Source organism: Monodelphis domestica, chromosome 4 (genome assembly GCF_027887165.1).
Source record: "Monodelphis domestica isolate mMonDom1 chromosome 4, mMonDom1.pri, whole genome shotgun sequence".
NCBI lineage: Eukaryota > Metazoa > Chordata > Mammalia > Didelphimorphia > Didelphidae > Monodelphis > Monodelphis domestica.
Window position 1 is genome coordinate 290,503,541 of NC_077230.1, and position 12,212 is coordinate 290,515,752.

Sequence of the window (12,212 nt, forward strand, 5' to 3'; positions counted from 1 at the left end):
TACTCTTATTAAGATTAAAGAAATTATTTCTTTAATGTTGATATTTAGACTTGGTTTGCAAAGCATCTCTGGCTTCCCTCATTCTCTTACCTCTTCTCTGTTAACATGAATTCTCACTGCTTTCCTGCCCACAAAATATATTGGGAAATTTATAAGAAAATCATGGGATTTAGTACATAGAGTATTACTCTATTCTTCTTTCCCTTCTCCCAATCCTTTAAATACCCTTAAAATCATTACCCTCTAGGATTTTTTTCCTTGATGATTCTTTGTTCTTTCTTTTACTTCTGTTGGTTTTTTTTTTAGTCTATAAAGATGAATGAATTTCATTGCTTAGCCTTTTCTTGTTAATTGTACTTATTTAGATCTCTGGCTTTTCTCTTTTTTGGATGTATTTGTAAGTCAAATATTCTGGTTGCTCTCAGTTTTTGTGGGGGGAGGGAGATAATATCTGAAATATTTATATTTTGTTGAAGGTCTACCATCACTTATGCTTAGGCTAAGCTTTCCAAAATACATTATTTTGAGTTGAAGCTTACGTTTCTTGTTTTTTGGAACATTCTGTTCTTTGATTTTTCATGACTATTGAGAAATTTTGGTTTATCTGGAAATTACAAAGCCTTAATACCTGACATTCTCTTGGATCTCCGCAAAATTTGTTTATATTAGAAATTTCAAGTTTAATCCTGCACTTTGAAGAATGGATTGTTGCTTTTTTTGTCAAGTAATCTGTGTATTCATTCAATCAATGCTTCATCATCTTTATTCAAATGTTATAATTCTTTAAAAATTTTATTTTTGCACATACTTATTTTTCCTTCCCACAACCTTGTTCCCCAACAGAACAATTTAAAAAATAAAAATTTTATTAAAAATATTCATAGGTCAATGAAACAAATTCCCACATTGGCTATGTCCAAATACTTGTCTCATTTTGTATTTTAAGTCCAACCAGCCCCTTGGCAAGGAGGGTCTTCATCTTTAGTCTTCTGAATTCATGGTTTATCACAACATTGATCAGAGTTCTGAAGTCTTTCATATATGTTATTGTTATGGTATAAATTGTTCTAGACTCAATAATTTTATGCTGCCTTAGTTTATAAACATCTTTCAGTTTCCTCTGAAATTATCCATTTTGCAACTTTTTTGTTACAATAATATTCAATTACACACATACACCAGAAATTGTTTAGCAATTCACAATAGAAACCTTTAGTTTCTATTGAACTGCCATATTTTTTGTACATTTAGGTCTTTTTTATCTAACTTTGGAATACAGTTTTACAAGTAGTAATGTAGAATCAAAGGGTATGGACAGTTTGGCAACTTTTGTGCATTGTTAAAAATCATTTTCCAAATTGGCTATAATATTAAATAATAGTTCTACCAATAGGGCACTAATGTGAATGTTTTCCCACAGCCACTCCAATATTTGTCATTTTCCATTGTCATTTTTGACAATTGAATGGGTGTGAAATAGAACCTCAAGTTTGCTTTAATTTACCTTTCTCTAATACTGATTTGCAGTATTCCTTTGTATAGCTGTGGATAGCTTGGCTTTCTTCTTTTGAACACTGCTTCTTCATATCCTTCAACCTATCAAGTCTTAGAAAATGGTTCTTAGTCTTTGAAATTTGAATAATTTCCTTTTATTTATTAAATGTGAGTCATTTATCAGAGAAACTTGCAGCAAAGATTTCCCCCCCACATCTCTAATTTTAACTACATATTTGTTTGTGCAAAAACTTATAGTTTATATAATCAAAATTGTTTATCTTCAATGAACCTCTTAATATTTGTTTGGTCATGGATTTTTTACACTGCCCATCGATCTAAAAGGTGATTTCTTTCTTGAGCCTCTAACTTTTACTTATGATGTCACCTTTTATGTATCTATTTGAAGTTCATTTTCATATATAGCATGAGAAGTTGGTTTCTACATAATTTATGTCAAACTGCTTTCTAATTTTCCCATTCATTTTTGCCAGTTACTATGTCCTTACTCAGTAATTGAGGTTTGGGGTTTTTCAAACATTTTACTACTGTTTACTTGTTTACTTTTGTACTCAATCCACTCCACTGATTGCCATATTTTTTAATCAGTATCAAATCATTCCAATAATGATTGCTTTGATTAACTAAGGTAGTTTTCATTTAGTTATTATTGGTTAAGATGATATTCTTGAATTAGTGTAATATGGCATTATAGATTTTTTTATTTATGTTCTTCTGGGAAACCTATGAAATTTAAGTTATCTGTGTGCATCCAGACTTTAAGAATTGCTTTAGCTGGTACAGAGTTTGTTTGCTCTGAAAAATTTTATGGTCTTGATTCTCATTTCTATATTTTGCATTTCAAGTTTTTTATTTCCTCCTTTCAGAGCCTCTACTATTTTGGTGAGAATTTCCATCATATCTTCTTTATTTCCTTTTAAAAAATTAAACTTTTGTTTTTACATCACTTTTATTTTCAGGTATTTTCCTTCCCTTTCCCCTATCTAGAATGCACTATGTTTAACAAAAGGAGGCAGGGGTTGGGGTTGGGGGAGCAGTTCTCCTAGATTAAGCAACAGATCACTTGAGTCTTATAATGCAATGTTCCACATCTTTCATCATTATCTTCTAAGTTCTATATCTCATTGACTGTTTATTTTCAATTTTATGTCAAGAACACTGATTCCTAACCTAATTTCATTACTAGTATTTTCTTCTAAGTTTTATTTCTTTTTGTATCATTTTGGAGTGTCTTCCTATTGCTTCTTGATCTCTTTTTAACCGGAGAATTGGGTGTATTTTCCATCATAATAGTTAAACACGTGCTTGTAGTGTTTTGGTTTCTAGTTTGAATTTTTACTCATTTTTCATTCTTTATGAATCTCTGGTTGGCTTATTTGAGTTAGGTTTTCCTTTAGGCCTTCTCCTTTGTCATTTGGTCTTTAAACCTTTCTTGTTTATCATCATTCATTTCTAATTTCACTCCATGGATTCTTTGACTCTTCCTCTTGTCACTGCTGCATAGATATCCGAGAGTGCAATCTTTGGCTTTCTGAATTTGGAGGCAAATGCAAGGGCTTACCTAGAATTAATTCTGGCAACAAAGTTCTTGCCTTACCCCGTTGATTATTCAGTTCCCTTTCCCATGTACAGAAGGGCTTTCCTTTTAGCTTGTTGCTCTAACCTATGCTCTGTAGTCTGAATCTGCCATCAGATTAAGTTTTTTTTTTCTAAACTTGTATTTTATTCTATTTAACATGCATTTATTTTTTCTCCTTCCCACCTCCCCAGTTCTGAAGGAAAAAAAAATGCACAGCTAAGCAAAACAAATGCCATCATGGGTCATGTTTGAAAATATATCTCTGAGTTAAAGGCATCTCTGTGATGCCATGGCTAGAGTGCCTGGGTCTGAAGTCAAGAAGACCCAAGTTCAAATCCTGCCTCAGACACTGTTACTATAAGCAACTCACTTAACTTCTCTGCCTCAGTTGCCTCAGCTGTAAAGTGGAACAATTTTAATAGCACCTACTTTATAAGATTGCTATGAGAATCAAATAAGAATATATTTATAAAGCACTTAGTATATAGTGAGTAGGTACCTAATAAATGCTTGTTCTTACTTTTCTTATTCTCTTTGTTAGGAAGTGGGTAATAGTCTATTTGTTGATTCTCTGAAATCATGGTTTGTCATTTTGTTGATTAGTAAAATCTTCTAAAGTTGTTTGATTTTACAATGTTATTATTCCTGTATAAGTTGTTCTCCTGGTTCTATTCTCTTAGCACCACAATGATCTTCCTAAAGCACAGGTCTGACCGTATCTCAGTAAACTCCAGTGGCTCCTTATCAATTCCAGGATCAAATATAAATTCTCCTATTTGGTTTTTGAACCCTTAATGATCTGATACCTTTCAACTTCTCCAGTCTTCTTACACTTTACTCAATGATCCAGTGACACTTTGCTGTTGCTCAAAAAAGACACTCTTCCCAACTCTGGGCATTTTCAGTGGCTATCTCCCATGCCTGCCTGGAATGATCTCTCTACTCAGCTCTGCCTTCTAGCTGCCCTGTTCCTCCTTCCCTGGGATCACCTCCAATTAATCCTGTATCTCTTTTGTTTGTACATAGTTTCAGCTTCTGGAAGGCAGACTTTGCTTTTCTGTGTATATAGTACCTGGTTGACCAACTGGCTTCTGTTTACTTCATTTTACATGTGTTCATATAAATTTTCTCAGGTTTCTCTGAACCTATCCTTTTGGTTATTAATTATGGTACAATAATATTCTGTTAAATTAATCAGTACCGCCTTTGTTTCCAGTTCTTTGCTGCCACAAAAAAAGACAGTATAAATATTTTTGAATTTTTTTCCTTTTCCCTAAGGTTCTTTTCCTTTTTCTTTGGTCTCTATAGGGAACGGGCATAGTAGTGGTATTAGCAGGTCAAAGGGATACAGTTTCATTCTACACTGTTTTTCAGAATGGCCATACCAATTCAGTTCCAATAGTGCATTAATGTCTTTTTCCAGAAGTCCCTCTAACTTCTGTCATTTTTCTTATCTTTTCTTTGGGCTCTTCTCCAGCCCACTTCTACTTTTCCAGTTCTTCCTTTCTTTTGTGGGTGTGGCTAGGCCGAATCAGTGTCTATACCTTTTTGAATAATAAAGTGAGAATCAACTGAATCACTACAGTGGAGGAAGTTTCTGGCAGAAACCAGAAAGCATAAACATAGGAGACTGTTTAACTATGCCCAAAGTGGTTTGGGGTATGGTATAGTTTCATTGAGAGCTCTAAGTACTTAAGTTCTTTGATATTATTTCATTAGTTTTTTACCTTGTCTAGTGTTTCTGTTTTATCTTGTGGATTTGTGGTGTTAGATATGAGGTTAAGGGCCTTAAAAATACACAGAGAACATCTCTTCCACCTTGCCTGTCACTTGCTTCTAAATAATGTTATTTTGCTTTGAAGTAACATTATTTCTGAGATGGCCTTTAAAAAAAAGCAGATAGGATTTAGGGAGGTATTGCTCAAGGTGGAAATGACCCACAAAATGTTTTGAAATGGGTAGATTTCAGGGGATCCATGTATGAACAAGGGCCCTACTTGCTAAGGAAAGGAAAAGAATAAAAACAAAACAAAACTGTTCACAATTATAATGGCTTAAATATGAGTCATCAGCTTCATGAAAATGGAAAATGCAAAAGGCAAATGTTTTAACATCTTTTTTCTATCGAAGTTTCATCAATATAAAACAGTTGTCAGAATGTAGAGACTAGGGGGGCTCAGAAACCACCTTAACCAGACCAGTTTGCTGAGCAGAGAACATAGAAACTTAGTATATCACTGAATACTAAAACATTTTTTAAAGCACTATGGAGGATGAAAAGCCATTCTTAATATATTTAAATAAACATTTTCTCAAAAGAACAACAAATTGTTAATAGCCAAATTACTATTAATCAAAACACAACTCTGAAATTTTCTCTCACATCTAGAAAACTGGCAAAGATGACAAATGATAGAAATAGTCATTGGGGCCCTATAAAGAGAAGTACATTAACACACTTTTTGGTAAAGCTGTGAATTGGTCCCATCATTATGTAAAGTAATTTGGAATCATATTAAAATGATAACAAATATATCCATGTTTTTACCCAATGATATCAGTGTTTGCCAAATACCCAATGGAAGTAAAATATAGAATGGTCTTTAATAATAATGATAGTTAGCATTTATATGGTACCTGCTATGTGCCAAGTACTGCTATACCTCTTTAGTTCCTCACAACAACCCTGTGAGGTAAGTGCTATTATTATCCCCATTTTACAGTTAAGGAAACTAAGGCAAGCACAGGTTTAAGTGATTTGTCCAAGATCACACAGATAGTGAGTATATGAGATGGGAATTGCACTTAGGCATTCTTGACTCCAGGTCTATTGCTCCTTCTGTTGTGCCATAAAGTTACAAAAAATATGCTAAAATAGTCACAACAGCACTTTTTGTGGCAAGAAAGAACTAAAAATAAAGTTAATGACCACTAGTTGAATATATAAACAAACTGAACATAAATTAACATGGTAAGAAACAAATGAAGAAACATGTTAAGACATTCAAATAGTGAAGCAGAACCAGAAAATAATATATACAAAGACAACAATGAAAAGGTATAGAAACATATTATTGTAAAAATTTTAATATGAAATAATTGTTTTTCTCATTCAGAGAACTAAGGGGGGTAACCATAATGTTAACAAAGAATACCTCATCTGCCCAGGATACTGGCCCATCTAAGGGCAATCTTTCCTCTTTCTATCCTATAAAGGGATTAGAGTCTATTCCACAAGGAGAACCCATTTCCATCCAATGGAAAGCACTCAAGCCTTCACTTTAGTTAAGATTTTTAATATACATCTATGGAAAGAACCTATTGATTACTCTGGGAGAGTCTTCTAGGAGGAAAGGGACAAAAGTGCTCAACTATTTAGAATGTTAATCCATAACTATATCATTATATATCTTGATTTTCTTTCTAGGATAGCTCTAAATTAAAAGATTCTCAGATTGGTCAGCAGGATAGTCCCCAGATAGCCTTTCAGGAAATCCATAAGGTCAAAACTATTTTTCAAAATAAATCTAAAGCATTATTTGCTTATAAAAATATTCTTCCCTTTTCTTCCTATGTGTGTTAGATATGATTCTTCATATATACTTCAAATTTTGAAAATCATAAAATTGAATGCAAAAGTGGATATAGGAATCTGCTATCTTCTTTTAAACCAGAAATTAAAGATTTGCAAAAATATGCAAACCAATGCCACTTTTCACTTTTTTTAGTAAGTTAGTTCTCAAAAATGTTATATTAACATATTTCAAATGAATTTTTAACACTTCTTAGTTTTCATTTCTAGTATGGTAAATATTGATAGATACAATCCACATAAAAAAAGCATTTTGTCATCCTCAATAGTTTTTAGGACTATAAAAGGTCCATAGACCAAATGGTTTGAGAACAAATTCTTTAAATGTTACCCAAAATGGTCTTGGGCAGACATATCAGAGGCCATGGGAAAACTACCATTTTGGACATTTTTCTATGTCAGAAATGTCTTGGAATTAGATTAACCCAAAATAAGATTGTTTCTGGAATATTGGTGACTAAATGCTGAGTATATTATTGTTGTTGTGTTGTTTTGACAAGGAAAAATTCAACACTCTGAATGTTTAAAAATTCATTTTAATTATACATCACAAGAAAAATTGAGAAAATTATCCTCTATTTGTCAGGGTATGAATTATATATTGTCAGATTTGGTTAAAGAATTGGTTTGTTTTGCTGAATTGTTTTTTTAAGGAACTTTCTTATAAGAGATTACTTGCTGGGTAGAAGGAAGGGAGGTATGTATTTGGGAAAAAAAAGGTGATGTAAAAACATTTCAATTTTAAAAAGTTATCTTAATAAAATGGAAACAAAGCATTAAAAATGGCAAAAGAAGGGCACCTAGGTACCTCAGAAGTAGAATCAGGCCTAGAGGTACTAAGTTCAAATCTCACCTCAAACACTTCCTGTGTGACCCAGGGCAAATCACTTAACTCCAATAGCCTACCCTTTACCCCTCTTCTGGTTTGGAAATGATACTTAGTATTAATTCTAAGACACAAGGTAAGGGTTTTTAAAAAATGGCAAAAGGTCATGGCCAATACCACCTTATAAAATGATAAAAAGCACTGGAGAAAAATACAAGTTTGCAAAAAGTTCGGTAATTGACCCAAATGAGTAATATTGTTCCCAGAATATTAATAGGTGAAACTAGCAGGAAGATAACAAATAGAGAACAGAACATGTCAGTATTTTTGTAATGATCTATTTTTATCAATGACAGTGGAACCACTACAACATTTGTACTCTTAATACCTGAGTTCCCAATACTATATGAGGAAACAGTACTGGAATGTAGGAAGATCAAGTTAGGAAGACTGGCTAGATCAAAGAGGCCCAGAACCAAACTTTAAAGGTGATACAATCTTGAAAGCATTGAGAGAGAATTTTACAAATGATTTCAGGAGACAGAAAAGATGTCAAAAGAGGAAGAAATTACTGACAGTAAAACTATTCCCTCATAAAGTAAACGAGAGGACAGTATCTACCAATCTCCATAAATATTTTCTCTTGTTTGGAAAATCTCACATTTTTAGTCATATGATTAACTGAAAGGTAAAGAATATAAGATCTCATTGTATTTATTGTTGGCTGATTACAAAAAAAAAAGGCAAAACACAACCTTAAAGACTCCCCTCCAACGAAGAGTTTCTTATGTATGTGTTAAGATCATACAAGCTCTGATTTGTTAAATGCAGACACAGATAACTGTTCAACCCTGTGATTATTAATGTCAAGTGAAGCATAAAACAGTATGTTTGTCAATGGTGTTTGTCATTGTCATGGAGGATGTTCTAAGAAGGATTCAAGTGGAAGCTGCTGGGATGCCTTAGGATTAGGTACTCCAGATGCTCCTCTTTTAGGATAACATCTTGCCGATTGTATAGTCCCAATTTATTACAGAGCCTCCTCAATGAGATCCATGATTATTCAAACAAGAGTATAGGAAAAAAAACAAAGGCATCAAAAGTTCTATTGTCCCGATTATGATATGCAGTTCACTGGCTAGTCGGTAGGTGGTCAATGAGTTGGGCTCAGAATTGAATAGCTGCAAGAGAGCTGGCTGCATTGCACTTGAAAAATTCCAGTCCTTATAATGATACTAAGCTGCTCTTTGACACAAAATCCCAGCTTTCAAAAACTAATGTTTTCATGGTGATGCTGTATGGTATGGCTGTGAATGCTGGAATACCACAATCTCCGGCAAATCAAAATTGCAGGTCAACTAAAAGGCAATGGAGAGATGCACAAATAGGCCAAAGCACATTTCCAACAATGACCTACCTGTGGGTAAGAAGTGGTATAAGGATATCATCCAGGAAATACCTGATCAAAAAAGGAAGTGGGTCAGTTATGCAACAAGAAGGTAAAAAATGAATATGCAGGTATTGCATCTATGAGATGTGATGAATTGGAACGATACACATGTCATTTTATGACTGGCTTCTTAAACTTTTGGGGTTAGAAATCCCTTTGACAATATGATGAAGCCTAGGGATCCCATCTCAGAATGTTTTAAAATACAAAAATAGAGTACACAGAATTATAAAGGAAACCAAATGAATTACAGAAAATCAGAGGGTGTGGAAGGGTTATATCTACATTGATAAAAAGATTACCCACACTGATGAGGTTTTTTTTAAAGATAATTTAGTAATTTTAAAAGGTAATTCTGTTGCCAATTACCTTTTATCTTATTAACTTAGAGATGTGGGGACATAAATTTACATTAAAACAGTAAAATAAAGAAAATATTTATTAAAATGCTGAATCCTTGCCCTCAAGGAGTTTACAGTCAAAGAAAGATAAAATACAATTAAATAACTACAAGGCAAATTAGAAAGTACATATAAGTACAAGGATGAGATCAAAACAAAATGTTTTGAGAGATCTGAAAATAGAGCACTCTAGACATCTCCTTTAATTATATCACATTCAAGCTTATAGCCTATTTACTCTTCCCTTTTCTCACTCCATCCCCTTCATTAATGATATAAACACCATGAGGGCTGAGACTGTTTTTCATTTACATTCTCAGCATTTGGTATTCTGCCTTGACCCAAGTAATAAATTTCTAAATGTTTTTTAAATAAATCCTCCTCTCAGACTTTTCCCAGAAGGGGGAAAGAAAGCAGTTTCACTTGAAATTACAATTAATTAATAGTAATAAAATTAATGGTTAAATTAATTAACTTTCATTCACTGCTCTCCCACCCTCCTTTTTTTTTTAATGGATTTTTTTCCTTCTTCCTCTAGTTTCTCCAACAGGAGAAATTTCTTTACTATCCTACCTCTCATACTCATTTCCCCCCTCCCCCATCTTCCATAATCTCTAGGCCAAGTTTAGATAGATAGGTAGATAGATGACAGATGGGAAGATAGATGGATAAATAGCAACGGAATTGAGAGATATAGATAAGAAATAGATAAAAGCACCAGCGATAGAGTTAATAGCAAGAGACACAGCTATGGAGAGTTACACTGAGAGAGGTAAAAGAGGCGTAGAGATAGGTAAATGGAAAGAGAGCATTTATTAAGCACTTACTTTGTGCCAGGCCCTGTGATTGGGGCTTCTTTTTGTAGCAAATGAAAAGTGAGGGAGCCGTACTCCTATATCTCTGAGATCCTTTCTAGAGCTAAAGTTGGATGATCCTATGAAGTGGATGGGGGGAGGGGAGCTTTCAGAAATTACAGACCCTGCACCTCACCTGAATGTAAGAGAAGGCCCCCAGCGAGGTGGGGGGTGGGGAAGAGAGGGAGACCAGGTTTCTCAGAAATCATCATCGTCGCAGATGTCCAAGTACACATCGAACGCCTCCCTGTTACAGTTCCCATCGGGGGTGAAGACGTACTTGTGGAAGGTGCCGTCCACGCAGATAGCAATGACAGAGTTGACATTCTTGGAGGTGTTCCGGCCAAAAGCACAGATGCAGGCAGACTCTGCGGGGACTGTGAAGCTGGCCAGGCTCCACTGCGAGTCTACGTACTGGCCAATCATGGGACCCACCTTGCCCACTCTCGCCAGGGCAGATCTTCGGTTGAGCCTGGTGTCCTTGAGGGCGAAGACATGGACCGTGCCCTTGTCACTGGAGGCGCAGAGGAAGGAGGAGTCGTGGCTGAAGTTGATGCAGTAAAGGGTGGCTGGGTCTGTTCCGCGTCTTAGCTCCACCAGCTTCTCCTTGGTCTGTGTGTCGAAAAGGCGGATGAGGGTTCCTTTCTGAGATGCGGACGCCACAACGGTGCCCGGCTGGTTGAGGGACACACAGGCCACCTCACTCTGGTGCGCGTTGATGGTGAAGGGCGCCGACGAAGTGCCAGGTTTGGTGCTTGCCAGGTCCACTAGCTGGAGACTGCCACACTTGTGGCCCGGGAACACCAGGAGCTGCTTCTCCAGGCTGGGGCAGAGGTCGCACAGGCCCTTAGGGTTGTCGCGGGTGTCGAACTCAAACAGTTTCTGTGGGTCGTTGGGGAAGGAGTAGACGTAGATGCGGTTCCGCAGGACGATGACGATCTTGTCGTGCCGCATGCGCACGGCCAGGGCGGGCTTGGTAAAGGTAAACTCGAGCACCAGTTTGTCCTGGCTGTCTCGGCCCTCTCGAGCGTCGTCCCATACTAACACCGAGATCTCCGAGAACTTGGGGCTGCCGCCGCCACCCACGATGGCCAGTAGGTTGGAGCGGTGCAACATCTCCACCAGCGCCACACTGCCCACCTGCTCGTGGTCCAGGTGGCCCTTCTCCATCAGGGGCTCAACGTTGTAGATCCGGACGCCCGTCTCCATGGCACAACAGAAACAACTCTGGTCTTGGTTGAAACGCAGGCTGGTCATCCCGCGGAGCTGAGGTTTCTGAGCCATGGCGAAGTTCCGGCAATAGGAGAGGGGGAGGAGTTAGAAGAGCAGAGTCGGCCTTGCAGTGGAGCCGAGACTGCTCGACTGGAGTGGAGCTCGAGACTAGAACGAGAGATAGAAGCCCCGCCCCCAAACTGTTCATTCTCGCCGCTACCTCCGGAAGCTAGTTCCTACAAGCTTGACGTTCCGCCCTCCCGGAGGTTCCGCACGCAGACGCTACAGCACGAAATTTGGACTTTGGAAATCTTGAATGTGAATTTCTCCTTTGACATTTTACACCTGAAAGCCCCCGAAATTTGACGCTTAACACCTGCAAGCTACTCAATCTCCCCACCTCGGTTTCCTTACCTCTAAAATGAGTATAAAAAGAATAAGAGATAGTAACAAATAGGGTTAAAAAGAAGGCAACTGTCATACCTTTCTCACCAGGTTGTTGTGAGGATCAAAGAAGATAATGTATTCGAAGCGCTCTCCGAAATTTAAAGTAATTAGAGGCAGCTAAGGAGGATGAGGCAGTCAGGTAGAAGCAATGGATATACATCATTGAACCTGGAGTCAAGAAGACCTGAATTTAAATTCAGTCTCGGATACTTACTAGTTGTGTGATTCTGGGCAAGCTACTTAACTTCTGCCTGCCTCAAGTTCTTCAATAATAGCACCTCCTTCCCTATAGACATAGATATGGAGAAACTAAGAGATATAGATAAAAGACAGAAA

At 36.6% G+C, this 12,212-nt stretch overlaps 1 protein-coding gene across 2 annotated transcripts; it reads right to left on the bottom strand.

Moving 5' to 3' along the window:
* Positions 1-4,382: 4,382 nt before the first annotated feature.
* Positions 4,383-11,642, bottom strand: WDR45 (WD repeat domain 45). 2 transcript variants are annotated; one of them, XM_007495200.3, is made up of 2 exons: positions 10,354-11,642; positions 4,383-8,870 (listed from the first exon to the last, which is right to left on the bottom strand). In XM_007495200.3, the coding sequence occupies exon 1, from the start codon at positions 11,499-11,501 to the stop codon at positions 10,416-10,418; it is 1,086 nt and encodes a 361-aa protein (XP_007495262.1). In that variant the 5' UTR covers positions 11,502-11,642; the 3' UTR covers positions 4,383-8,870; positions 10,354-10,415. The 2 variants fall into 2 exon arrangements, with proteins under 2 accessions (XP_007495262.1, XP_001375056.1); XM_001375019.4 differs by having other exon boundaries at positions 4,383-8,971.
* Positions 11,643-12,212: the final 570 nt, after the last annotated feature.

Bases quoted from the DNA above. Each gene is read 5' to 3' on its own strand.
- WDR45 (XM_007495200.3), bottom strand. From the start codon at position 11,501: ATGGCTCAGAAACCTCAGCTCCGCGGGATGACCAGCCTGCGTTTCAAC.